The sequence below is a fragment of the Lagenorhynchus albirostris genome, chromosome 15, assembly GCF_949774975.1.
Source record: "Lagenorhynchus albirostris chromosome 15, mLagAlb1.1, whole genome shotgun sequence".
In the NCBI taxonomy this organism is placed as follows: Eukaryota; Metazoa; Chordata; class Mammalia; order Artiodactyla; family Delphinidae; genus Lagenorhynchus; species Lagenorhynchus albirostris.
This window is the reverse complement of record NC_083109.1, coordinates 85,952,722-85,980,033: the sequence shown is the minus strand read 5'-3', so window position 1 is coordinate 85,980,033 and position 27,312 is coordinate 85,952,722. Positions and strand designations below refer to the sequence as shown.

The window sequence follows — 27,312 nt, the reverse complement described above, 5'->3', positions numbered from 1 at the left end:
GGGCTGATCAGGAGGGCAGAACCCCAGGCCCTATCCCAGGCCTACGGAGCTGGCACCTGCACTCGCACAAGGCCGCCAGGGGCTCCCGCGCACACGGACGGGCCTGGACCAGGGTACGGCGAGCAAGCCCAGCACAGGCCGAGGAGGCTCCTCTCTCTCGGGTCGCCGGAGCCGTGCTTGCCCCTACCACCCACTCGCCCTGGCCCCGGCTGCACAAGCACCAGTGGCCATCTTCAGTCACCAAACTGCCCCAAAAAGAGAGAGAATACCAATTCACACCCCACGTCAATCCGGGTTCCAGAAGGGAAACATACACACGGCACACCTGAATTAGGGATTACGCACAACGGTGTGGGTGCACAGGGAGGATGCCTGGGGCATAAACACCCTGATCTCATGCTCTTCTCGCCCTCCCGCCCTTCCTCTGGCCAAGCAGAGACCAGAGCACAAAACCTGCACTGTCCGCCCACAGGACAGAGGGCAGAGCGGAAAGGGCGGAGCGAGGATCTGGGGGCAAACGGGACTCCCTGGAGTGGAGCGCCACCGCAGCACCAGAGGGAGCCTTTCCCTCTGCCCCAGTTGGCTGTGTTTTCGTTTTATGTGATGATATTTAGCAGCCAAGTGGTAAGGAAAGTAAACTAGAACTTAAGGCACCAGAGAGAAGGCAGCCATCTCAGCAGGGGCAGGAGGGTATCTGTACCAGCACACAGCTGTTGTGGTCCTTCCTGGCTTGGAAATTACTTGATCTGAAGGGAGATTAAGGACCACTATAATTTTGGAAGCAGGATGATGGCCTTATTGAAAAACGTCTGAGAATGCTTACATTGGAGGATGAAAGGCAGACAAACCAGCGCAAGGCCTGCTGTGGAAACACAGGCACGAAGCAATGACGACGGCTGAAAAGAACAAGACTTTGAGGTGTTTTCATTCCAATTTCACATTCCCGACATTCTCTTAAAAACAATAAAAAAACTCTTTAAAATCACTGGTTATTTCCAATTCTCTGGCATCTGAGTGGCAGAAATGGTCATTAGCCGCCAAATATATATGATCATTATAAAAATATGATGAATCCTCACGCAGGTTTGATAAATAAGAAGAAGTCAGAAAGAAGAGCTTAATCAGAAGCAGAACAACAATTACAAATAAACATAGGAAAAGATCTTCAATGCCATCGGGACACGCACACCCAAACCACAGTGGCTATTTAAAAACAACAACAACATCACGAAGACAACAGCAAGTATAGGTGAGGATGTGGAGAAATTGGAACCCTCGTACACTGTTGGTGGGAACATAAAATGGCGCAGCCACTTTGCAGAACAGTTTGGCTGTTCCTCAAAATGTAAACACAGTTACCATATACTCCAGCAATTTCACTCCTAGGTACATACCCAAGAGAAATGAAAACATGTTCACATAAAACGTCCATACAAAAACATTCATAGCATTAATTAATAAGAGCCAAAAAGTAGAAATGACCCAAATGTCCACCAACTGATGAATGGATAAGCAAAATGTGGCATACCCATACAAGGGAATATTATCCAGCCATACAAAGGGATGAAGTACTGATACATGCTACAACGTAGATGAATCTTGTAAACATCAGTGTAGATGAATCTTGTAAAAAAATCTTGTAGGTGAATCTCTTAAACATTATGCTTAAGAGAATGAAAAGACAAGCCATAGACTGGGAGAAAACTACAAAATACATATATGATAAAGGACTTGTATCCAAAATACACAAAGAACTCTTAAAATTCAACGAGAAAACAAACAACCCAAATAAATAATGGGCAAAAGATCTGAACCTCACCAGAGATACACAGATGGCAAATAAACAGACGAAAAAAGCTCATCATCGTATGGCATCAGTGAAATGCAAATTAAAACAAGATACCACTGGAACTAGAGTGGCTAAAATCCAAAACACTGACAACATCAAATGCTGGCGACGACGTGAAGCAAAAGAACTCTGATTTACTGCTGGTGAGAATGCCAAATGGTACAGCCACTTTGGAAGACAGTGTAGTGGTTTCTTACAAAACTATACATACTCGGGCTTCCCTGGTGGCGCAGTGGCTGGGAGTCCGCCTGCCGATGCAGGGGGCACATGTTCGTGCCCCGGTCTGGGAGGATCCCACATGCCGCGGAGTGGCTGGGCCCGTGAGCCATGGCCGCTGGGCCTGCGTGTTCGGAGCCTGTGCTTCGCAACGGGAGAGGCCGCAACAGTGAGAGGCCCGCGTACCGCAAAAAAAAAAAAAAAACTATACATACTCTTACCATATGATCCAGTAATTGCACTCCAAGGTATTTATCCATAGGAGCTGAAAACTTACGTCTACACAAAAACTTGCACACAACTGTTTATAGCAGCTTCATTCATAACCGCTAATGACTGGAAGCAACTGAGATGTCCTTCAACTGGTAAACGGAAAAACAAACTGTGGTACATCTAGACAAGGGTGTATGATTCAGCGATAAAAAGAAATGAGCTATCAGACCATAAAAAGACATGGAGGAACCTTAAATGGATATTGCTAACTGACAGAAGCCAATCTGAAAAGGCTACATACTGTATGATTCCACCTATATGACATTCTGGAAAAAGGCAAAACTATGGAGACAGTAAAAGGTCAGTGGTTGCCCGGGGTGGGGGGAAGGAAGGATGGAGGGATGAAGGATGGGGGGAAGGAAGGATGGAGGGATGGTGGGGGGAAGGAAGGAAGGAAGGATGGAGGTGGAACACACACGATTTTTAGGGTAGTGAAACTACTCTGTTTGATACTGTGATGGTGGATCCATTTGTCAAAACCCAAAGGGCTATTTGACACAAAGATTGAACCCTAATGAAATTATGGACTTGAGTCAATGTATCAATACCGGTTCATCAATAATAACAAGGTACCTAACTAATGCAAGATGTGAATAATAGGGAAACTCTTAGGAGGGGTATGTGGGAACTCTATCTTCTGCTCAGTTTTTCTGTAAACCTAAAATTGTTCTAAAAGAAAATAAAGCTATTTATAAAAAAAATGCTAAGTGAGAGAAGCCAGACACAAAAGATTACACATGATATGATTCCATTTACATGAAATACCCAGAATAGGTAAATGCATAGACAGAAAGGAGATCAGTGGTTGCTGGGGGAGGGCTAACAGGGAGTCACAGCTTAGCAAGTCAAGGTTTCCTTCTGGGGTGATGGAAATGTTTTGGAACTAGATGGAGGTGATGGTTACACAACATAGTGAATGTACTAAATGCCACGGAATTCTTCACTTTGAAGTGGTTAATTTTATGTTATGTGAATTTTACCTTGATTACGAAAAAAGCAGAGTAAAAATAAAAAGGTCATATTAAAGCAACTCTATCTGGTTAGGTGACCTTTTTGATGTCCCATAGAAATTCAAACACTGTCGTCCTGATTTAAAACATCTGAACTGTGAGAGTAACCACAAAGTGACTCCACCTGGGGCCACTCGGGGGGCTACTGCACAACTGGCCAGAGGCCAGTGGGGCTTGGACTAGGCTGTGCACAGAGCAGGAGAGAAGAGGACTCAGGATACACGCGTCATCAGGACATACCAATGGACTGGATGCTGGGAAAAGTGGTTTTAAAGACGATTCGGTTTTCAGATTGGACAACCAGGCAGTGGGGCCACGAGCTGAAATGTCAGAGGGGAGTGGGACGAGGGGTCAGGAGTTTGGTTTTGTTTGTTGAGTTCAAGATGCCCACTGGACAGAGGTGGAGACATCGAGGAGAATGTGGTACACAGGAGTCCAAAGAGCAAGGGTACAGACAGGGCTACATATATAAATTCGGAAGTTACTGGTAGGTGGACGAATATTAGAGGATTAAGGACACCAATTTTTTACTATATGTTTTAAATATTATTCCCCACTCGACTTCATGCTCTTTTTGGCCAAACAGAATTTTAAAAGTTATGGAGTCAAAAACATACACCCCCTGACCTGATCATTTCTGTCTTTGGTGTCATAACTTAAAAGGCTTTCCTTATCCTGAGATCCTAAAAGTGTTCATCTACTTTCTAGCCTGTCTTTTCATGATCCCCTTTTTAATATTTTTATTTTTAAACCATATGGAATTTATTATTGCATTAGAAACAGATCTACCTTTTTTCCTGAATGGTTAGCCATTTTCACAGCACAATTTACTCAATCATCCATCTTTTTCTACTGTTTTGAAAACGCTTCATGATATTCTTAAGTCCCAAACACATGTGGGTCTGTCTGGGATTCTATTCTATTTCACTGACCCTCTGTGCATGCCTGAGCCAGTACTGCCCTACTTTAATTATGGTAGCTCCATAATACTTTAATATTTCTCATGATAACTACCCCAAACAATGCATTCTCAGAATTTTATTAGTTATTATCACACATTTACTCATCACACAAACCTTAGAATGGTTCTGTCAAGTTCCAAGAAAAATAAAGAGGGATTTGACTGGTGGTGTGCTCAATTCATAAATTGGCATTTTTACAATATCAAGAATTCCTACTCACAAAAAATAATCAAATTTTCCATGATTTTTATGTTCTTCAGCAAAGTTTTATGGCTTTCATCAAATAGATTTTATTCACTTCTTGCTTATTCCTAGGTATTTTATCCTTTTTGTTGGTGTTATGAGTGGGAGATTTTTCTATTACAGAGAGGCAAACACGTCCAGGCACAAACATTTACTTTGTATCCAGCCACTCCTGTGACTATTTTTGATTCCAATAACTTTTAGATGATACTTTGGGTTTACTACTTATACTGTTAATTTTGTTCCTTCCTTTCTAGTAGATACACCTACTGTTCTTCCTTTTATTTAACTGAGTAGAATCTCCAGCACATCACTGAATTATTAGATTAGTAGTTGGCATTCCTGACTTGCTCCAGTCTGAAATAAAAATGCCTCTGTGCAGGGATAATTTTTCCTCATTCCTGAAACACCTTCAGGCACTCTAACTACCAGGTATTTGTGACTGTTATCTATAATTGAGCACTAAATGATTTCCTCTTTGATCATGTCATTTATATAAGATAGGTCAGATGACAGGATCAATGTCAAAACTATTTGGGGGAAAAAAGTCACATTCAAGGAAACAGTCGCCTGAGTATTAATTATAAAAACAACATAAAAGAAAATAACTATTTAGGTATATTTATTATATCCCTAATTAACTATACAAACATTGGACGAAATTGTTTTAGAAGGTTCAATTCAAGATTTAAGTCTTTAAAGATGTGGTATATATACACAATGGAATATTCCTCAGCCATAAAAAAGAATGAAATAATGGCATTTACAGCTACAGGGATGGACCTAGAGATTATCATACCAAGCGAAGTAAGTCAGAAGGAGAAAGACAAAAACCTTGTGATATCACTTATACACAGACTCTAAAATATGACACAAGTGAACTTATCTATGAAACAGAAACAGACTCACAGACAGAGAGAAAAGACTTGTGGCTGCCAAGGTGAGGGGTGGGATGGGGGAGGGATGGATTTCGAGTTTGGGATTAGCAGATGCAAACTCATATACAGGATGGAAAAACAACAAGCTCCTAATGTATAGCACAGCGATCTATATTCAATATCCTATGATAGACCATAATAGAAAATATGAAAAAGAATATATATATCTGAATCACTTTGCTGTGCACCAGAAACTAACACAACATTGTAAATAAACTATCCTCCTATAAAATAAAAAAAAGATTTAAGGGGCTTCCCTGGTGGCGCAGTGGTTGAGAGTCCGCCTGCCGATGCAGGGGACGCGGGTTCGTGCCCCGGTCTGGGAAGATCCCACATGCCGCGGAGCGGCTGGGCCCGTGAGCCATGGCCGCTGAGCCTGCGCGTCCGGAGCCTGTGCTCCGCAACGGAAGAGGCCACAACAGTGAGAGGCCCGCGTACGGCGAAAAAAAAAAAAAAAAAAAGATTTAAGTCTTTTAATCTACTTCAAAAACACCTACATTTAAAACATTCTCCTTATACATTCTCCAATACTTTTATTTTTAAGAATGTTATTGTAAAAAAATTTGTGAAAGACTAGAAAAGGACATTTTACTTTGTCAGAAGAGTTTTAATCTGTACTAGACAGAGGAAGGAGCACGCAGGCAACCTTGCAGCTCTTTTCCCTGAAGTTACCAAGAATTAAGAAGCAAGTTCCCACTTAAAATGCTGAAGATGCCGTGGTCTCCTCAGCAAATATTTACACATTCTGAAAATATTCAAGATTACAAAAATTCTAAAGCAAGGTTGAAACCACAATTTTTTTTTTTTTTTAAGAACACCTACGATTCAAAATGAGAATGTCCTGGTAACTGCAGTAAAGTACATAAGGAAAGAAAGCATTAAATCATCACTCCTGGACTGTGCAATTATACTCCCAAGGACTCATACTATAAGATTACTATTACCAAGGCAGTCTTTAAAATAATATTTACTGTAGAAAGTGTATTTTAAAAAAACCAAATTCATAAGTGTTTCATAGAAATAAAAATATATCAGAAGCATAACAAAATAAGTGTTTAAGGTATGGTTACATATATTTTTACGACAGTATCATAACACATGAACTATTTTATAGTGAGTGTGAGTGCGTGTGTGAGGGTGTGTGTGTGTGTTTCCCTGAGTTTTGCACTGTATCCTACGTGAGATTCAGTTGTGGTTAGGCTCACCTGTAACAATCATCATCTATGCTAGCAAAGTTCCCAAATCTACCACTGATGTCATAATACAGGAAAATTAAACTTGCTGGGAACATTATCACCATGTGAGCAATACTCCCATTTCTTAAAAACGTGAGGCTACGTAAACCCCCATGGTCCCCAGTCACCCACTCCCCAGCAGGTGGAGTCACATATGTCACAAAGGGGGGACCACCTCCGTTCTCTCATCAGTAGCGTAGACCCCACCTTGCCTTTCTCCGGTTACTGTAAAGTTGTCACAGTTAACAAACCAGAAAATTATGTGAAAGAGGGTTTGAAAACTGTGAAGCCACACACACACACACACACACACACACACACACACACACACACACACACACACACACACACACACACACACACACACGAAAGCAGTCACTTCGGTTACGTGGTGCTGAGGAGGAGACGGAAAAGGACAGAGTTCTTACGAAACTCTGCAGGTGCCGCCCCAAGTTCTCTTCTCCCATGACGTGTCGGCACAAGGTTAAACACCAGGAAAGAGAAACCAGTGAAAATACTCCTGCTGCTGAGGACCTCAGGTTAGCAGGTGGCTAAATAAATGAAGTTCTCTCTACTCAAAAAGGTCCTTCTTTAGGGGACAGACCCACATCTAAAAGGCCCGTTTGCCACAGGGGAGTACAAAGGGCTCACAGGGGTAACACAGCGATGGGCTGAAAGCACAGAAGTCCACTTGCAGTCCCTGCCCTGGACAGTTTAGACAGAGATGAGAGGAGAGCAAAGTGACCATGAAGTCGGCAAAAACACCTTTATTTATCTCCCTCTGCGGGCACAGCAGGACTCTTTTGGACACCGAAGTTTAGGGATAAGTTTACATGCACGTGTCTCTCTAAGTCCTAAGTCTACAAACACGGGGGGATCAACAGTGAGTCAGACCGGACACCCCCCCCACCCATGTCGTAATTAATTTTCCATTCTGTTTCTGACCTATTTATGAGATCTATAACGGTGTTGCCCGAGTTTTCAGTGTATCACTAACTCTGCAGTTTCCCTTTTTCTCTCATTTTATTGTTTTATTATACCCTTGAGCTCTGGTTTTACATCATCTAGATGTTTCTTGTTCTTATACAATATAAAGCACTCTTGGGCAATCTACTTCTGTGTCAGTTTACCTTTTTTTCCAGACTTGGTTTTTCATCTGTCTTTTGCACGCTACAGGCGCCATGCCATTTCTTTCCAACTTTCTCTTGCTTAACTCTCCACCAACCTTTATTCTTTGACTTCAATTTCCCTGATACCACTCCTACCTTAGTTGACATCCCAGATCAGAATTAGATTTGACAATGTACGTTGCTTTCAATTTATGTCTGAGGGGATGGAGGTGAAGAAAGCTGAAAACTACGGATTCTCTTCCGAAACCCCACTCCAAGCCCTCCACCTGCCCTCCTCTCCCGTCTCCCGAGCTTCGGCTCAGCTCCGTGCTCTGGCGGCAGCGCACGGTTGGCCCTTGCAGCCGGCCCTCTGCTGGAGCAGACCTCTCCAGGCCCCGGGGCTGCTGCTCTCCAAACTGGAAGCTGTCAGTACAAATGTTCAGGATTCTGCTGACTCACCTTCCTTCCTCGATGTTACTTTCAGGAGGAGGAGCTGAGGTTAAGAGGCACACAACACAGCCCTAGAATCCTCTCTTTTTGTCCCTGGATGCAGTGTTTTTAAGATGTTAGGCTGGACCATATAATACTGCCATTTTTGTAAGTCAAAAAGGGTCAAATATCAGCATTTTATACAGTTCATGTGTGTAAACTACATGTGTAATCATGTTCTTTTTCCTTCCTTGATTACTTCTGCTGAATTTTTCTATATTCATACGTTAAGATTATTTTTTAAATGCACACATGGCTGTTTATGTATGCAGCTATACCACTAGGGAATGGGAGAAGATTCTCTGATCCGGCCTCACTCTAACATATTCCCCCAGACGGAGCTTTGAAAAAGGAGATCAAGGCAACCCTCTGCTTGAAACGCTGCAATCCGCCCCCTGTTGCCACTAGGATCACCTGGGCCTGGAGGCCCTGCCAGGTCTCACCCAGGTTCCCTCTCCCACCTCTCCACCCATCATTTCCACAGAGCTTCTTTCATTCCTTCCAGTTTCTTTCTGGCCTTCCTACCTCAGGGCATTTGCTCCTGCTTCCTCTGTGTGAATTCCTTCTTTCCAGCTCGCTACAGGGCTGTGCCTTTTCTTCCTTCAGGAGTTACAGAACACCCCACTGAGAGATGCATGGGCTGTAAGGACACGGCAAGGGGCTGATGGCAGCTCTACCCACCGGAGCGAGGAATTCTCCGTCTTATTCTTTGCTATATCCCAGTACCTGGGGAATCTGCTGAACAAGTTAATTCACTCAAGGAGGGCGAACTAATTCATGTAGAAGGAGGCTCTGCATTTTGTGCTGCTCCACAGAACACTGTGTCAAATGGGTCCAAGTGTGTCAGAGTCTCCAAAACATCTCCATGTCAAGGAAGCTCCTTCAGTGAGGTGAGCTCCCCGACATGGGAGAAGTGGGAGGTTAGAAACCCAGCAACTCCTAGGCTTGCAGGCGCTAACATCTCACATAAGCCAGTAAGCACAGTGAGCTGCTTCTACTTTCTGTGAGGAAATAGAAAGTGATGGTGTCCTTCGGGTACAACTACATTTATGCCTAAAATAATGATCACTTTGCTATTTCCTCTCGTGGCAGAAAAAGAGCCAAACGGACCCGTCAACAAGGGAGTTCCAGCGCCGTGGGCGCCCCAGGCAAGCTCGTACTCCCGAGTCTCCAGCTGCCTCTTCCGCTCCCAAGTCTAGAGTCAACGTGGAGATCAAAACAGGAGTCAGAGATAGATAGATGGAGATCAAAATACTGGCTTTCCTACTAATAAAAGCCAGATGGGAGAGTTTGGTTTTCGATTTGCAGCCAAGTAGGTCTGCTCCCTGGCACAGCTGGACCAACACAGGCAGGGCCACGCCTACAGCTTAGGGCTGAGAACCGGCCCCTGTGGGCAGGCGGCCGGAGCCCACTCCTCCCTGCCCCCTGCAGAGGGGGCAGAGGGATGGCGAGAGAGGCAAAAATACAACTGCATCTGGAAAATGAAAATCCCTCCCGTCAGAGTAAAAAAAACCCCGACGAGCCTACTGAGCAGGTCCAATGAGATAACAGAGAAGGTGCTTTAAACACAAACCCAGAAGCTCCCCACACCAAGGAAAGGTATTACTCCTTCTGGGCACATAAACACACGCGTATCTGTTGACGTGGCCTCCTGAGAGGATTACTTTTAATGAGACATCTGCTTTAACCAGTCTGTTCTGCTAGTTCTGGCCTGTTTGTTTAAAAACACAGTCCCATTACTGTGTTCTCATCGGCTCATCTCGGGAGTCCCCGCCCCCTGCCCCCGCCTTGTGTTCCACGTCACTGCTCGCTTCTAACAGAGCTTTCAACGTCCATCTACCTAATCGAGTCATCAGACTCCTGGGAAAAACATTTCCTTTCCCCAGCCTAAAACTAAAATGACAGAACTTCGTTTCCTTGAAAAAAAACCACAAAAAAACAAAAAATCCCAACACTTTAAGTGGCCACAAAAAGTATAAATAATTTTGGGGTCATCTCCTGTGTGCCAACAATTGTAGATGGAGAACTCAGTGTCAGTGAAAACACAGATTAAAAATCCTGCTGACAGGTGTTATAAAAATTCCAAAAACAAACCTCTGAAGCAGCTGTTCCCTTTTACCTGTAAAGGAAACCAGCAGTAAGGTGAGACTTTAATTACTTCCTTTCCTTTCTCGGTAAATGTCAAGTCTTTTGCTTGTAACACTGAGTATCTTGTCTTACAGAGATGCACAAAGATTTACCTTGAAAACGAATGCAATCTGCATCACAGGGCGTGCTGTCAGTGACGGTGGAGCTTGCTACAAGCTTCTCTGCAGTCTAGGTCAGTGATGTGGCCCCAGGATATTTACTGTCACACTAGCGTAGGTGAATCTCATCATACAACCTGTATTCGACTGTATGAATACAACGTGGTAGCCTCCTTCAGCTAGGCTAGGGCTCCCCGGTCCTGCCAGTGACTTAACCAGGGAAGTCCCCTTTCCTGCCCTGCCCTCCCTTGTGTTTCCCATCCCCACTGAAGCCAACCAGGCAGAGAAGCACCGTGGAAGGAGGACTTGCCATCGTGCACACAGCACAACACAAAGGGCTTGGCCCGGAATGATGGGTGCAGGTTTCCCATGGCCCTAACCTCTCCCCTGGGCTTCCCTGGATATGGCAGGGAACCTCCGTGGCTGCCCCAGAAGCACTCAAGGCCTCGGTGGAACCCACACCGCGCACATCACCAGAACACCCCACCGAGGTAACGTCAGTATTAACACAGCACAGGACACAAGTTCTCTGAGTCTGAGCAATCCCTTGGTTTGGAGTTTCTGCTCAAGTTCACACAGTCACTTGACTGCCTAAGGCCTGGGTGTGCTGGCTAACACCAGCGAATGCCCATTAAGGCCGGTGTGCTGCTGAGTCTAACAGGGCCATCTGACGAGGCTGGTGCGTGGCTTGTAGACCAGACAGTAAACTGGATGCCCAGGTTCAGAGCGAAGTGTCAGCTATTGAATACTTGGCCCGTGCTTCCTTAACAAAGCAGGACCAGGAGCGGCTTCCTCCCCTCGGCACCCAGGACAAGGGCCCTGCTGCCCTCCTACTACCTCTATCCTCTTGCAAATACTCTCAAGAGTAACAACTGTTGCTGTTCTGTCCTCTGGATGCTGCACCTCCAGAGCACAAGTTCCAAATGGTTCAGTTCACCGTACCAAGGCAGAAGCGACGGCGTCTCTAACCAACACACTAACGCAGGATGCAAACTATGCCTTCCATTCCATAAACCACATACCTGGACCTACCTGAACATTGATCCTAACGTGAGATAAATATCTTAACGCGCAAAAGAATCATGCAAAAAGATGACTATCACATGGTCAGCAACTATTCTTCGTACCTTGTTCACTCTAAGAGGGCAATGCATTGTAGCCAAGCAGCTGCTCTGTCCAGCCCACTTGACAGAAGATGCAAAGAGGACTCTATTGCTTCTGTTTAACTCCAAACTATAGGAGTTATAACATGAAGTAAACCAGCCTGTCTTTAAGGGACGGCACTGCCCTTCAGGTAATGTAAGTTAAGCATTAGGTCCATTACACAACATTAGCTTCTTTGGTTTGAAGATCACCCTATCATTAGATCTGTAGGTAAGACTTCAGTTTAAATCTTCAGTTCCATTTAAAACCGGTAAGATCCACGTCCCCACTCTCAACTATGTAACAACAAAAAGTAATTACGAGCTGCCAACAGAACACTACCTGGCATCAAGCACAGCTATATCCCAAATCCCACGTGACAGATGACTAAAGGTCAAATACTGCGCCCTGAAAAATAGATTTGGTTAAAATAATCAACATGTCAACCTGAAAGCTGGAGGGGAAAACCAACTGTCCATGTGCTCTGAATCCCCAACAATGGCCAGAGGGCAGTCTCTGGATTTTTTTAACCAATGGAAAAAGATGTTGTTGTTTTTGTTTTTTGGCATTACTAAAGGACCAACCATCTGTGTCCACATGTAAAAGTAAACTTGCTTACTTAAATGCAATTTGCCAAAAAAGCAATAAAAACCCAACTGTTCTTCCAGACCCCAGAAGCACATTTGTGCTTCCCTCTCACGCAAACCCACTGTAGCATCAAGCCCAGAGTGCTGCTTCGGAACCCAAGAAACAAAGATTCTGCAGGTCAGGAGTTTCAAAGTGCTTAAAAATTCCAGACAGCAGTGGAGGCTTCTTCTAAGTCTTCTTCACCTTAGCAAAAAGGTAAATATAATACAGCAAACAATTCTAAAAAAAAATAATAAAAGATTTTTTAAAACCTAACATAACCTTGGTATTCTACAACAAAAGTTCTTCAACTGCAGTCCACAGGGCACATGTAGGCCCACTCTTGGGATTCAGCATGTCCAGGGAGCTCCTTGAAACTGTATGCACACACACAGATTTCACAGGAAGAAGGTCCAGTTTTCAGCCACAGAGCATCGTGACCACAGGTGCCTAGCAAGCCGTCTCATTACAAGTCCTTGGCACTAGAAAGTTCTGTCTCACTCCTACATTCATTCTTTAATACCTCTACTTACTAGAACTCTGTCTTAACTGATAGACAAACGTAGGGCACTGAGATGGTCTCAGCTGTGAGTTCTTCTCCACCTGCTGGACTCCTGCAGGGCCCTCGCAAGCCAGCTCACATCATGCCTCCTTGGCAGGCTTTCCTGGGTACCTCAGCCAGTTAACCTTCCCTGCTCACCACTGGGCCGCCTCCCTGCCTCTGCACTGGCGTTGAGTCTGGTTACACTCAGACTGAACACTAGTTACAAGAGCAACTGTCTCCCCAGCTAGTCAGAGTGCCTGCAGGGTAGGGACTGGGCAGGACTTGTCATTAAATATCTGTCTCTGGGCTTCCCTGGTGGCGCAGTGGTTGAGAGCCCGCCTGCCGATGCAGGGGACGCGGGTTCGTGCCCCGGTCCAGGAGGATCCCGCGTGCCGCAGAGCGGCTGGGCCCGTGAGCCATGGCCGCTGGGCCTGTGCTCCGCAGCGGGAGAAGCCACGGCAGTGAGAGGCCCGCGTACCGCCATAAATAAATAAATAATATCCTTCTCCCCACCAGCACAGAGCACAAATCCTTGGATATACGGTCCAAAAATTTTGTTGAATTGAATTCGTTTCAGTGCCAACAAAAGACCACTAATTCTAATAATTTAATTACTCACAAGGTTTTAAAATCATCAATATGTATATATACAAGGAAAGTCTGCCTTTGTGTGGTTAAATGATGCACCCATGCGATTCTGCATTTGATTTCCAGTCCACGTAACAAAGGACAGCTCACACAGCTAACATTTTACTCACCTCTAACTGGATGTAAAAATCGGTTAATTAAAAATCGTTCTTGGGGCTTCCCTGGTGGCGCAGTGGTTGAGAGTCCGCCTGCCGATGCAGGGGACACGGGTTCGTGCCCCGGTCCGGGAGGATCCCACATGCCGCGGAGCGGCTGGGCCCGTGAGCCATGGCCGCGGAGCCTGCGCCTCTGGAGCCTGTACTCCACAACGGGAGAGGCCACAGCAGTGAGAGGCCCGCGTACCGCAAAAAAAAAAAAAAAAAAAAAAAAAAAAAAAAAAAATCGTTCTTGAAATTACTGATGAGGGAGTGGAAAGCACGGTGAGATAAAGCCAAGCTGGTTTAAAGCCTTCCACACATGCACTGAGGCACTCGCTAGCACCAGAGGCGTTATTAAATAATTTCTGAAGCACCAAATACATGAACATTTGGGAGAGCCCACTTGGGAAGTGACAGACTAGCATCTTTAAGGTTATAAAAATATGGAAGCAACCTAAGTGTCCATCGACAGATGAATGGATAAAGAAGATGTGGCACATATATACACAATGGAATATAACTCAGCCATAAAAAGAAACGAAATTGAGTTATTTGTAGTGAGGTGGATGGACCTAGAGACTGTCATACAGAGTGAAGTAAGTCAGAAAGAGAAAAACAAATACCGTATGCTAACACATATATATAGAATCTTAAAAAAAAAAAAAGGTTCTAAAGAACGTAGGGGCAGGACAGGAATAAAGATGCAGACGTAGAGAATGGACTTGAGGACACGCGGAGGGGGAAGGGTAAGCTGGGACGAAGTGGGAGAGTGGCATGGACATATATACACTACCAAATGTAAAACAGATAGCTAGTGGGAAGCAGCCGCATAGCACAGAAAGATCAGCTCCGTGCTTTGTGACCACCTAGAGGGGTGGGATAGGGAGGGTGGGAGGGAGACGCAAGAGGAAGGGCATATGGGGATACATGTATACACATAGCTGATTCACTTTATTATACAGCAGCAACTAACACAACACTGTAAAGCAATTATACTCCAATAAAGATGGTAAGAAAAAAATGATTATAAAAATAAAAAGAGGGCTTCCCTGGTGGCGCAGTGGTTGAGAGTCTGCCTGCCGATGCAGGGGACACGGGTTCGTGCCCGGTCCGGGAAGATCCCACATGCCGCGGAGCGGCTGGGCCCGTGAGCCATGGCTGCTGAGCCTGCGCATCCGGAGCCTGTGCTCCGCAATGGGAGAGGCCACAGCAGTGAGAGGCCCGCGTACCGCAAAAAAAAAAAATAATAATAATAATAAAATAAAATAAAAAGAAAGATTAGGTAGTCTTATGGATAATAGTTACAGGAAGTCAAAGCAACTAGTAGATTCAAATAATCCATCAAGGGGGTAGAGTGAGGCAATGAAGTTAAAGAAACAATGTGCTCAAACTCAGGCACAACTGTGATCACGAAGGAAGAGCCCTGAACCTGGAATCAAGGACCAGGAAGATGAAGACGTCTGGTCCGGTTCTGCCAAGACAGAGTAGCTCCATTCCTCCCAGGCCCTCCCCACTACAAGTGAAAAGGCTCTAGAAACAACACAACAAAACACGCATAGGAAAGGGGGTGGGAAGAAGGTGGCAGGCTGCCTGGGACCCAGGACTTGAGGAAAGACGTGGCAGCGAGTCCCCCAGGTGTCCTGACTGTCCCTACCAGCCCAGGATAAGGTGCTGCCAGTGCCTCCAAGCTGGAAAAGCCAAAAGGCAGATGGAAAGAGCTCCAAGAGCAGCTTGTCTCCCCAGCCAAAGGGCCAGGAAAAGGGTGGTCTTACAACAGAAAACGTTTTTGACAACACCCACCCTATTCCAGCCAAAAACCAACAGAAAAACTGCAGAATCGTCCTCTGAGGTTTCAGTGGGGTTGAAAGGGAAGCTGACCTTCCACATCCCCTTCCTGTGCCTCAGAACCAGGCATGTTCCAAGTGGCCCACCACGTCGTGCTGGCAGTGGGGCCACACAGGGACCTCAGCGCCCATCCCTGCCTAGACACACAGGAAGTGTTCCCAACCCCCAACCAGGGCAGTGTTGGGGGAGGGGGAGCTGAGCCTCCACCCCACCCAGTCCCAGAGGGTAGAAGGTGGGGGGGGACTGGGCCAAGTGTCACTTCCGCCCCCTCGCCTTCCCTGGTGTCAGCCAGGCCTAGGGAGAGCCAGAGCTAGAACCCCACAAACCCCTCTGTTTCCACAAGAAACAGAGTCTCAGGGACCCAGAGGTCAGGAACAAGAGCTAGATGCCTATCAACAGAGTCCCAGAAGGAAGGGAGAAAAAGAGCAGGACCGAAAAAGTATGTGAAGAAATAATGGCAGAAAATGTCCCAATTTTGGCAAAAGACATAAATATACAGATTTAAGAAGCTGAGCAAACCCCAAATATAATAAGCTGAAAGAAACCTATGTCCAGACAAATCATAATTAAACTTCAGGAAACCAACGACAAAGGAAAAATCTTAAAATCAGCCAGAGAGACATGACAAGCTTACAGAGGAACAGCAATTCGAATGATTTGATTTCTCGTCTGAAACCAGAGGTCAGAAGGAGGTGGCACATTTTTCAAGGACTAAAAGAAAATAAGTGTCAGCTGTGAGTCCAATCGCTAGCTAAGACATCCTTCAAGATTAAAGGTGAAATAAAGACATTCTTGGACAAGGAAAGCTGAGAGAATTTGTTGCAGGCAAATCCATGCTTAAAGACTGGCTAAGGGAAATTCTCCAAAGAGAAAGGAGAGAGTAACAGGAGAAGGCTAGAACTTCAGCAAGGAACGGACACAGTCAGAATAGGTAAAAACAGGCATAAATATAACAAATTCTCCTATTTCTCGTGCATTTCTTAAATCCTATTTGATGACTCAAGTAAAACCATCTGATGTGGTGCTCAAAGTATAAGAAATACTTAAGACACTGATATTTTAAAGGTGGGGAGGGTAAGGATTTCCCTGGTGGCGCAGTGGTTAAGAATCCACCTGCCAATGCAGGGGATGTGGGTTCCAGCCCTGGTCCGGGAAGATCCCACATGCTGTGGAGCAACTAAGCCTGTGAGCCACAACTACTGAAGCCCTCGTGCCTAGAGTCTGTGCTCCGCAACAAGAGAAGCCACCACAATGAGAAGCCCGTGCACAACACAGAGTAGGCCCCACTTGCCACAACTAGAGAAAGCCCGCGCGCAGCAACGAAAACCCAATGCAGCCAAAAATAAATAAATAAATATTTTTTAAAAGGTGGGGAGGGTAAAGGGATCTAAATGGAAATAAAGTTCCCACACTTCACTTAAAGCTGTAAAACACAGCTTCCAGTAGACTGGGATAAATTGCGTATGTATATGGTAAGCTTAGAGCAACTACCAAGAAAATGATACAAAGCTTTGATTGATATGCTACTCAAAATATCAATCAATAAAGATGTTTAAATAACCTGCAGGAAGCATAGAAACAGAAGAAACAAAAACAAAAACATAAAATAATAAAATAGGAGACTTGTGCCCTAACATGTTAATAATTACCTTAAACGTAAATCATCTGAATATACAAATTAACAGATCGGCAGAGTAGATAAGAAAATATAACAATATGCTGTCTATAAGAAACTCATTTCAAAACAACAATGTGGGTAGGTCAAAAGGATGTAAACATATACCATGAAAGCATTCATTTAAAAAAAAAGAGTGGCTATGTTAAAATAGCTGATAAAGTAGACTTCAGAGCAAAGACAATTACTAGAGACCAAAAGGGACATTACATAATGACAAAAAGACCAACCCATCAGGAGGACATAATAATCCTAAATGTTTACGTACCACACAACAAAGTCTCAAAATACATGAAGCAAAACCCAATAGAACTAAAGGAGAAATGGACAATTATAGTTGGAGACTTCAACACCTCACTCAGCAACTGATAGAACTACTAAAAAGAAAATCAGCAAGGATACAGAACTCAACACCACCATCAAGCAACCGATCAAATCAACATATGCAGAAAACGCCACCAAACAACAGAATACACATTTTTTTTCAAGTACCCATGGAACAGTCACCAACGTAAGCCCACTGAGCATATACCAAGATAGACCATATTCTGAGTCATAAAACAAACCTCAAAAAATTTAAAAGAACTGAAGTCATACAAAGTATGTTCTCTGACCATAATGGAGTCATAGAAATCAGGAACAGAAAGATAACAGGAAAATCTCTCTACTCTTGGAAACTGTAACACACTTCTAAACAATCTATGGGCCAAAGAAGCTATCTCAAAAGCAAGAAAAATACATACGAAACTGAATAAAAATTAAAATGCCACATATCAAAATATGTGACTACAGCTAAAGCAGTGCTGAGGGGGAAATTTATAGCACTTAAAATGTTTACATTAGAAAAGAGGAGAGGTCTCAAGTAAATAATCTAAGTCTCTACCTCAGGAAATTAAAAAAAAAAGAGCAAAATAAAATCAGAGCAAGTAGGAGGAAAAAAATAATAAAAAGCAGAAATAAATGAAACTGAAAACAGAAAAATCAATGACATAAAAAGCCAGTTTTCAGGGGAAAAAAATCAGTAAAACTGATAAGCCTCTAAAATACTGAGAAAAATAAAAAGAGAAGACACAAATCACCAACATCAGGAAAGAAACATAAGATATGACTATTCTCACCTCTCTTAATACTGGAAGTTCTAGCCACTGCAGTAAGGCAAGAAAAAGAAATAAAGGCATACCTAACTTTAGGGAAAGAAGAAATAAGTGTCCCTATTTGCAGATAACATGATGATCTACATAGAAAATCCCGAAGAATCTATAGGAAAGCTCTTAGAACCATTAAATGTATTTGGCAAGGTCACAGGACACATGATTGACACAAAAATCAATCCTATTGCTATACAGTAACAATGAGTATGTGGAAACTTAAAGTAAAAGCACAGTATCACTTACAACTGCTCTAAAGAAAATGTAATACTTAAGTATAAATGTAACAAAACATGTACAGGATCTGTATGTTGATAAGTGCAAAATGCTGATGAAAGAAATCAAAGACAACCTAAATAAATAAGGACATACTATGTTCATGAATTGGAAGACTCAACATAGGAGAGATGTCAATTCTCCCCAAACTGATCTATGGTTTAATGCAAATGCTATCAAAATCACAGCAAGTTTTTTTTTTTAATACAGACATAAGAAAGCTTATTCTAAAATTTACAATGGAAAGGCACAGACCCTAGAATAGCTAAAACAATCTTGAAAAGTGAAGTGGGAGAAATCACTTTGATATTAAGCCTACTATATAGCGATAGCAATCAACATCGTGTGATATTGGCAGAAGAGGAGATAGATCAGTGGAATAGAATGGAAAACCCAGAAATAGATCCACACAAATATGCCCACTTGATTTTTGACAAAGATGCAAAAGCAATTCAAAGGAGGAGGGATAGTCTTTTCAACAGATAATCCTGGAACAACTGGACATCCATAGAGAAAAAACAAAAAAATCTCCACCTAAACCTCACACCTTATACAAATATTAACCCAAAATGGATCAGGGGCTTAAAAGTAAAATGTACACCTATAAAATTTTTTAAAAAATAGGAGAAAATCTTTGGGATCTAGGGTTAGGTAAAGAGTTCTTAGACTTGACACGAAAAGCATGATCCATAAACGGAAAAACTGATAAATTGGACCTCATCAAAATTAAAAACTTTTGCTCTGCAAAAGACCCTGTTAAAAAGGATGAAAAGACAAGCTACGGGTTGGGAGAAAATATTTGCAAAACACGTATTTCACAAAGGAGTGGTACCCAGAATATATAAAGAACATTCAAAACTCAACAATAAAGAAACAAGGAACCTAATTACAAAACGGCTAAAAAGTATGAAGAGACATTTCATCAAAGAGAATATACAGACAGCAAATGAGCACAGGAAAGTATCACTAGCCACAGGGAAATGCAAATTAAAATGGCAGTAACATAGCACTTACGCACCTATCAGAGATGGCTGAAATAAAAAATAGTGACAACACCAAATGCTAGCAAGGATGCAGAGAAACTGGATCACTCACTCATACACAGCTGGTGGGAATATAAAATAGTACAGCCACTTCAGAAGCAGGTTGGCAGGTTCTTATAAAACTAAACATGCACCTGCCACACAGCTGAGCAACTGCACTCTTGGGCATTTATCCCAGATACATGAAAATTTATGTACTTACAAAAAACATGTACACAAGTGTTCATAGAAGATTTATTCATAATAGGCAGAAACTGGAAACAACCCAGATGTCCTTCAACAGGCGAATGGTTAAATGGTGTACGGTGGTAAATTCTTACCATGGATACAGCAATTAAAAGGCAGGAACTACTGATTGTGAACACACACAGTAACTGGGGTGTATCTCTAGGGAATCATGCTGAGTGATAAAAGCCAATTCCAAAAGGTCACATCTTGCAAGACTCCATTTATATCATATTCATGAAATGACGAAATTATAGAATTGGAAAATAGATCAGTCACTGCCAGGTCGGGGGAGGGCGAAGGGTGGCAGTGGCTATAAAAGGCAACGTGAGGAGTACTTGTTGTGATGGGAACGTTCTGTGTCTTCACTTTCTCAACGTCGGTATCTTGGTTGTGATATTGTACTAGTTTTACAAGATCTCACCGTTGTGGGGAACTGGTTAAAGGGTACATAGGAGCTCTCTATTATTTATTAAAACTGCATGGGACTCTACAGTTCTCTCAGCATTAAAAGTTTAATTTAAAAAAAAAGATCAGGTTTGGTTCCCAGCTGTGTCACCTATGAATTAGGTAACTGACCTTACGCTGCGACAATACCATTTGAAGCATTACGAAAATTAAAGGCCATATATGAAAAGGCCTGGCACATAGCTAGTGCTTTAAAAATAGCCCGTTAACACGAACTCTATTTGTAGACACAAATATTATTCTGAAGAGTTATTATTCAAATATCTGCTACTAGAGCCACTACAAAGCAATTTATTTAAAAAGTCTCTTCCCAAAGTGATCTGTCCAAATAAAAATGAGGGGAGAGGTAATTATTGGTTTTACAGTGAAAGATGAATTGCTAACTACTCATTGAAATGGTCAAAACAGACAAAGTGAGCTTAATATGGAATTACAATTATTAAAAAAGAAAAAAGTTGACAAGGAAAATAGGATACTGATTAACAACAAATCTTGTTTCTTGCTGGTAAGGAAGTTAGTAAAAGTTAGTGTCTGTATGTATTGGGAAAAGCTAAGACTGAGTTTTCTAAAAATGCACTTAATACACTGATTTAGATTTAAGATTCTGTTTCTAAGTATTTTCTCTGCCTCCCGAGTTGAAAGAAACTGCGAGTCCATCAGCCAAATCTTATAACCTGCTTGGTTAAGAGGTCCAGAAAAGCCGCAAAAATAAAATCGAGCTCTGTGACAGAGAAAGACAATCAGATGAACTTTACCCCAGAAGATGAGGGGAATTTTAAACACACAGTTAATCCCTTGGATCATACTGGGCACCTAGCCTTTAAAGTTTATGAAGTATTGGGCCAGAGCTCTGACTCACAGAGAGGCTTTTGAAAGAGGTGAAAAGGAAACGGGTGTTTTATCATTCAAATTATTCTCTTCCCGGCAGGATCCTAAAAGAGCTATTTCTATCAAAACGAAATGTTTTACTAACAAATACAGCAAGTGAGAATACTGGTGCGAGATTCCTGATGCAGGCCTGGAAGTCTGGAGCCCAGGGTTCCAGGTCCCAGCGGGGAGCCACTTCATCACCAAGGCCCAGAGCTTCCTCATGGGTGAAGTGAAAGACATGTGCCCATGGGCTGGTTATACAGCCCTTGGCTAAATTTAGAGTTCCTCAGGCACCGCAAGATCTCATCTCCAGAGAGGATTCTGTTTGACAAGCTTCCCTCTACCTCTGTTTTGAGACAACTTTCCTCATACCTGTAATTTGGTTTCCCCAAAATGGGCCATGGAAAGGGCAGGTGAAGGGGAAAGGAAACGGTAGAGGTAAGAAACTATAAGAAAAAAAAAAAAAAAGGAAATGACCCTATTCTAGGTACAGGAGAGGCTCTATTTTCCCCTCATCAGGTTTCTCCAGAATTCCCTTCTTTGGGGCCCTCTACTACAGGTTCACACAGTACACAGAAACTAGAACCCAAACTTGGTCAGCTCTACGCTTTTTTTTCCCACAAACAAGTAGCAAATGATAAAAATGGAGCAAGGGACAGAAGGAGCACCTGGGGATTAAACACACCTGAGAGATATGTTAAAAATTGCAATGCAAAGATTTATATCCTAACGCAAACAAAACAGTTATGTGACAATGGAGGAAATGTGAACAGGGCTGGGTACTTTACCATGTTAAGGAGTTATTAAATTTTCAGGGTTCATAAGGCATCATTTTAAAAAACATAACCACCGTACGCTTATCTGTGAGCTCTGTAAACACTTTCCAGTGAATCTATACAGTGTCTGGGGTTTGCTTCAAAATCACAGGGTCAGAGGTACAGGTGAAACAAGACGGACGCTGAATCCATCACTGCTGAAGTTGTGGAGAGGGGCCTGGGTACTTACTGTTCCTTCTATTTTCTCTACTCTGTATATGTTGGAAATTTTCCTAATAACCAGTTTAAAAGGAGAGACGTGCGGCCGGTTTCCTCCCCAGTCTACACCGCTCTTCTGAACCTACTGGGAGGGCAGGGCAAGGACGGCACCCTGAATCCAGGAGGGGCCCTCCCCACCGCTAAAACCCCCGCGCCTCCGAAGCCCCAGAAGGTGTCCGGCTTTCCCGCTTCCTCAGCCCCCAAATCCCCGAGAAGAGCAGAGGCGAAGGCCACCAGGCCGACGGGGAGACAGGGTGCGCATCCTTGGCCGGCTCCCCCAAAGCTGGGGGCACGGGGCCGCTGCGGCCAGACCAGGGGCAGACAAAGGCGTGGGCCGCGGTGCCGGCCGGGGCGCAGGAGTCCGCGGGGCCGCACCTGCGCGCACCTGGGCGCAGGTGTGCGGGCGGGGACGCGGGGAGAGCGTACCTTAAGGATGTTGTCGAAGATGGTGTCGCGGAACTCGAGCAGCGCCTTCTGGTCGAACTCGCGGCCGTGGATGATGCGCATCTGCTTGAGGAAGGTGGACTTGCCGCTCTCGCCCGCGCCCAGCAGCAGGATCTTGACGAGGCGCCGCACGGCGCGCCGCTCGCGGGCCAGCCCCGCGTCGATGTCCCGGCTGCGCCGCCGCGCCTCGCGCTCCGCGTCGCGGGCCCCGCCGCCGCCCGCCCTGCGCTCGCGGGCCCCGCCGGCCTCGGCCGGCAGCAGGCAGCGGCTGAGGGTCCGCACCACGCCGGACATGGCCGCTCAGGCCATGGACCCCGCGGCGGCCGAGGCGGCAGCCGGCCGCTCCCTCAGGCCGCGTCCGCCGCCGCCGCCGCCCCGAGGCCCGCTCTTGCCCGCCGCTCGGCCCGGCGGAGGGGCGGGGCGACGCAGCCCGAGGCCCAGGGATTGGGCCGGCTGCCGTCCGTCCGGACGGTCGCGCCCTCCTATTGGGCCATGCTACGCCGAAAGGCGGGCATCTCTCCGACCCTGGGGGCGGAGTCGGCGCCGAAAGAGGAGGGACCTTTGGGGTGGGGGCGCTTCTCATTGGGCGCCCGGGCCGAGGTTCTTTCTTTCAGAATGAAAGGGAGGCGGAGTCTTCGAGGAGGCGGAGCGGCAGTCCGTTATAACCAATTATAACTGTTCTGGGGTCACGTCAATCGCGAAGAACGGACTTAGGATTGGGGGTGTCGCGAAACGGGGCGGGACCAGAAGTGCCAGGTGTACAGAAAGTCTCTCTGGGTTCCCAGACTGGGGTAACCTGTGAGACCCAGAGGCTCGCGGAGTGGACTCGGCGTTACCCGAAGGCTGGGAAATGTCGATAAGAGGTCCAGCTGCTCGTCTTAGGTCTAGAGAGAAAGCTGTTCTTTTCCAGAAACACTGGAGGGGGATGGGCCAAACATTGCAAACAGATGCATCCTTTAAGGGTGGCGTGGGCCTCTGGGCGACGTTTCTCACAGCTGGCTGATCATCAAAATCACCAGGAGCCCCTCCCCCCCAACCCACCCCGCCAAAGGCTCCTGTAGCACGGATCTGAGCTGGAATCTCCTCTCGACCCGTTACTAGTTACATAACCTTCTAGGCAGCTACCCCCACCTCCCCCCCCCATTTTTAGCTTAAATTTCTTCCTCTATAAAATAGGGGCCATAATAGCAACTACCTCAGATGGTTGTGAAGATGTAAACTGAGAACATGAACTTGTAAAACACTTAGCACCATGCCTAGACCCAAGCAAGTTCTTGATAAGTGTTAGCTGATCTTATTACTCATTCTTGCCTATCCCAGATCTATTGGGAGTCAGAACTTCCAGGAAGGAGCTCAGGTATCTCTTAATCTCCAGGAGACTGGTGGGCTTTGGGAGCCATGATCTGTTAAAAGATAAACTAAGACATATTTTAAAAGTTTAAGAGTTTATTTGAGCAAAAATCAATTCGAATAGGGTGGTGTCAACCCAGTTGAGAGCACTTTGCAGCAGGGAGCCAGGGGAAACATAGAGAAAGTGCAAAGCAAAGGTAGGAAATTATTTGATTGACTACAGCTTAAAGGCTAGTTAGCTGTTCGTGATTGGTTGTCTTTAGCTTATGGTATCCAATTTGGGGATTTGACAAGGTCTCTGAACACATCTTTCACATTTGTTAAGAGGCTAAGGTGCTTGAAATCAACAAGCTTATCTGCGTTGTCTTTTGGTTTCATAACCTTGAAGCATTCACAGGCTTAAATTTTGGTCTGCTCCTGTAGGCGGCCAGGGCATTAGGGACACCTCCTTGTTTAATTAAACAGGTCCTAAAGATCATCCTGTCCAAACCCTCCCTCTCACCAGGTGGATAAAATAAAGACCAGTCTACAAATGACTAACATGCCGTCCCACACAAAGGCCAACAAGAACCCGCTCTGCCTCTAACTAGAGAGGGGTAAGCGCAGGGGAAAAAATTCATGAAGGTGATGCCATTCAGTTCTACAAATAAGTTTTGCATAATCATGAAAACACCAGGCACTGGGGACTTCTGGAGAAGAATCTGAAGATGAAGAAGATGCAGGCTTTGCATCAAGAAATGTTCACATTTTGGTAAGGGAGCCAGGCTGCTCTAGTTACCAGGCAAAGCGCCGACTAAAGGAGTGCCTAGTTTCTGCCATGGAACCGCGGTATTCAAGGACTTGACTCAGAAATATAAACTCCCTCGGGACCTTGAATGCCCATGGTGTGTGGCATTTGTCGATTACTGAGGTGTGAATTTGTACCACTTATGAATCAACACATTATCTAGTACTTTCTCATCTTTCAAAATGATGAAAAATAAAGTCTTGTTTCTTTGTGAAAATGGCCTTCCGCAGAAAGCCAAACACTAGTGTATGACAGAAGTGCAGAGGAAGTGGAGAGGCCTAAGAAAGCAATGTTTCTTACACACACACAAAAAGGAATTTTGAACAAATAAAGAGAGGAATGTGGAATTCAGCAGTGGACTAGAGTTAGTCTGTCATTCAGTTAAAAGAAATTAAGAAAAGGTGATTCAGAAAACACTTAGAGCAACTGCTCCAGGCATTTACAGATAACTTTGTATCTTTAAAAACAGCTATGCCTTGTTTCTGCAATCATTATATAGTATCCAATTTGGAGATTTGACTAGATCTCTGGACATCTCTTTCACATTTGTTAAAGGGCTACAGTGCTTGAAATCAAGAAGCTTAAATGTGTACTCAGAAATAATCTCAATTATTTGTATTTGTATTTGTACGTGTATGGCACGTTATAGTTTTTAAAGTGCTTCCACGTACACGATCTCTTTGACCTCTTCCACACTGCTGGGAGGGAGGCAAGGCAGAGATTATGGTAACAGAAGAATCTAGGTCCCAAGAAGCTAATGTCACTTGTCAGGGGAAGTGTGGTTATTAAATTGCAGAAACTGGACTGGAAATCTGACCCAGTGTATTCTCCATGCAGGGTATGGAAATAGTGAAGGCATGAGAACTTTGAAGCTTGCCTCCATCCCCTATTAGCTGTGTGACCTTGAATGAGTCACTTAACCTCTCTGAGACTTAATTTCCTTATCTGTAAAATCAGGATAAAAATAGGGCTGTGAAATTAGTGTTAAATAAGTTAACACATGTAACGGCCTAGCACATCACGGGCATTCAGTAATTTCTAACATTTTTATTATCATCATCATGGAGCTTTGGGAATCAGGTACTGCAAATTTAGAATAATAATAATGGCGTGATGATGAAGATTCATAAGGACTGTACATTGTATGATATTAAAAATCAAAATCTGGGAAAAGCTCAGGTTAAATAAATGAACGCACAGCCATATAAATGCAATAACATATGGTTCCTAAAAAGAATAAGCAAGACCAAAATTTGCAAACAGATGGCCACTGTGTGTTTAAAAATTGGCAGAGGGGGTGGGAAGGGTGGCCTGAAAGTTCCTCCCGGCTTGTATTCAACTCCACCTCCTGAGCTAAGGGGCAGCCAGAAGGGAGTGTCCGATGGCAGGGCCTGGAGCGTATATGTGGAACAGAGAGCTCTTCCAGAATCTCTAGAAAAGGGAACAGCCACCAACTCTTTCACCCTCCAGCTAGGTGGGAGTGAGGGGATCAGATCTCAGAAGCCTAGGATAAGGCCCAAGATTCTGGGGTTCCTAAAAGGAAGAGGGTCCCCTTGGGCCCCATTGTAGTCTCCTGTGAGCTTGTAGGGCTACTCTGGCCTGGGGAGGATGTGGGAGAGCCGCATGGGTGAGGGGCCTGGGAGCTTGTCAACACACTGCAGCTACTGACAACTGGGAGCTTCCTCTCAGTGCTCGTCAGGGTAGCAACAGCTGGCTTGTTACCTCGGCTTTCATCAGCGCAAAAGAGAGCCTAAAAGCTTTCACTGAAGGCCAAAGAGCTCTGAGCAAGAAAAAGAAAATTTAAATAGGCCTAAGGGGACCCAGGTGCCAGAGAGAAGAAGACAAAACAGAACATCTCAACTAGTGGTAAATAAGTGAAAACACCATCGCTAACACCATCATCACCATCACCACCACGACCATCATCTCCACTGTCATCACCATCATCACCACGTCATCACTATCACTATCACCATCATCACCCCACCTTAGGAGAATTGTTCATGGCATAAAAAGACATTATACAACAACAACGTATGATTTTTTTTCCCATAGAAGATAGAACGGTAACCATTGAGAGGGGTTGAAAACAAAATGAGAGAACTGGAAGATAAAGTAAAGGAAATATCTCAAAACGCAGAGGAAAAGTATAAAGAGGGCTTCCCTGGTGGCGCAGTAGTTGAGAGTCCGCCTGCCGATGCAGGGGACACGGGTTCGTGCCCCGGTCTGGGAAGATCCCACATGCCGCAGAGCGGCTGGGCCCGTGAGCCGTGGCCGCTGAGCCTGCGTGTCCAGAGCCTGTGCTCCGCCATGGGAGAGCCCACAACAGTGAGAGGCCCGCGTACCACAAAAAAAAAAAAAAAAAAAGTATAAAGAGATGGAAATCTTGAGAGGAAGGATCAGAGAGTTACATGTGATTGGTAAGAGTTCCAGCAGCGGGGGAAGAGATGGAGGAGAGAAATAATAAATAGACTTCCT

At 44.5% G+C, this 27,312-nt stretch overlaps 1 protein-coding gene across 5 annotated transcripts in view; it reads right to left on the bottom strand.

Annotated features, from left to right (window-relative positions):
* GNA12 (G protein subunit alpha 12) overlaps nt 1–23,052 on the bottom strand; it is a 115,629-nt gene extending 92,577 nt beyond the window's left edge. For 4 of the 5 annotated variants that reach the window (XR_009535639.1, XR_009535638.1, XR_009535637.1 and 1 more), the window contains exon 1: nt 22,680–23,048. Coding sequence is in view for 2 of the 5 variants with exons in the window: in XM_060124265.1 (XP_059980248.1) it covers nt 22,680–22,991 (312 nt within the window). In the remaining 3 variants the exon portion in view is untranslated. Of the gene's footprint in view, nt 1–22,679 lie in introns of all 5 variants that reach the window. The other variant, XM_060124266.1, reaches the window with a different exon arrangement.
* Between the last annotated feature and the right edge of the window lie 4,260 nt (nt 23,053–27,312).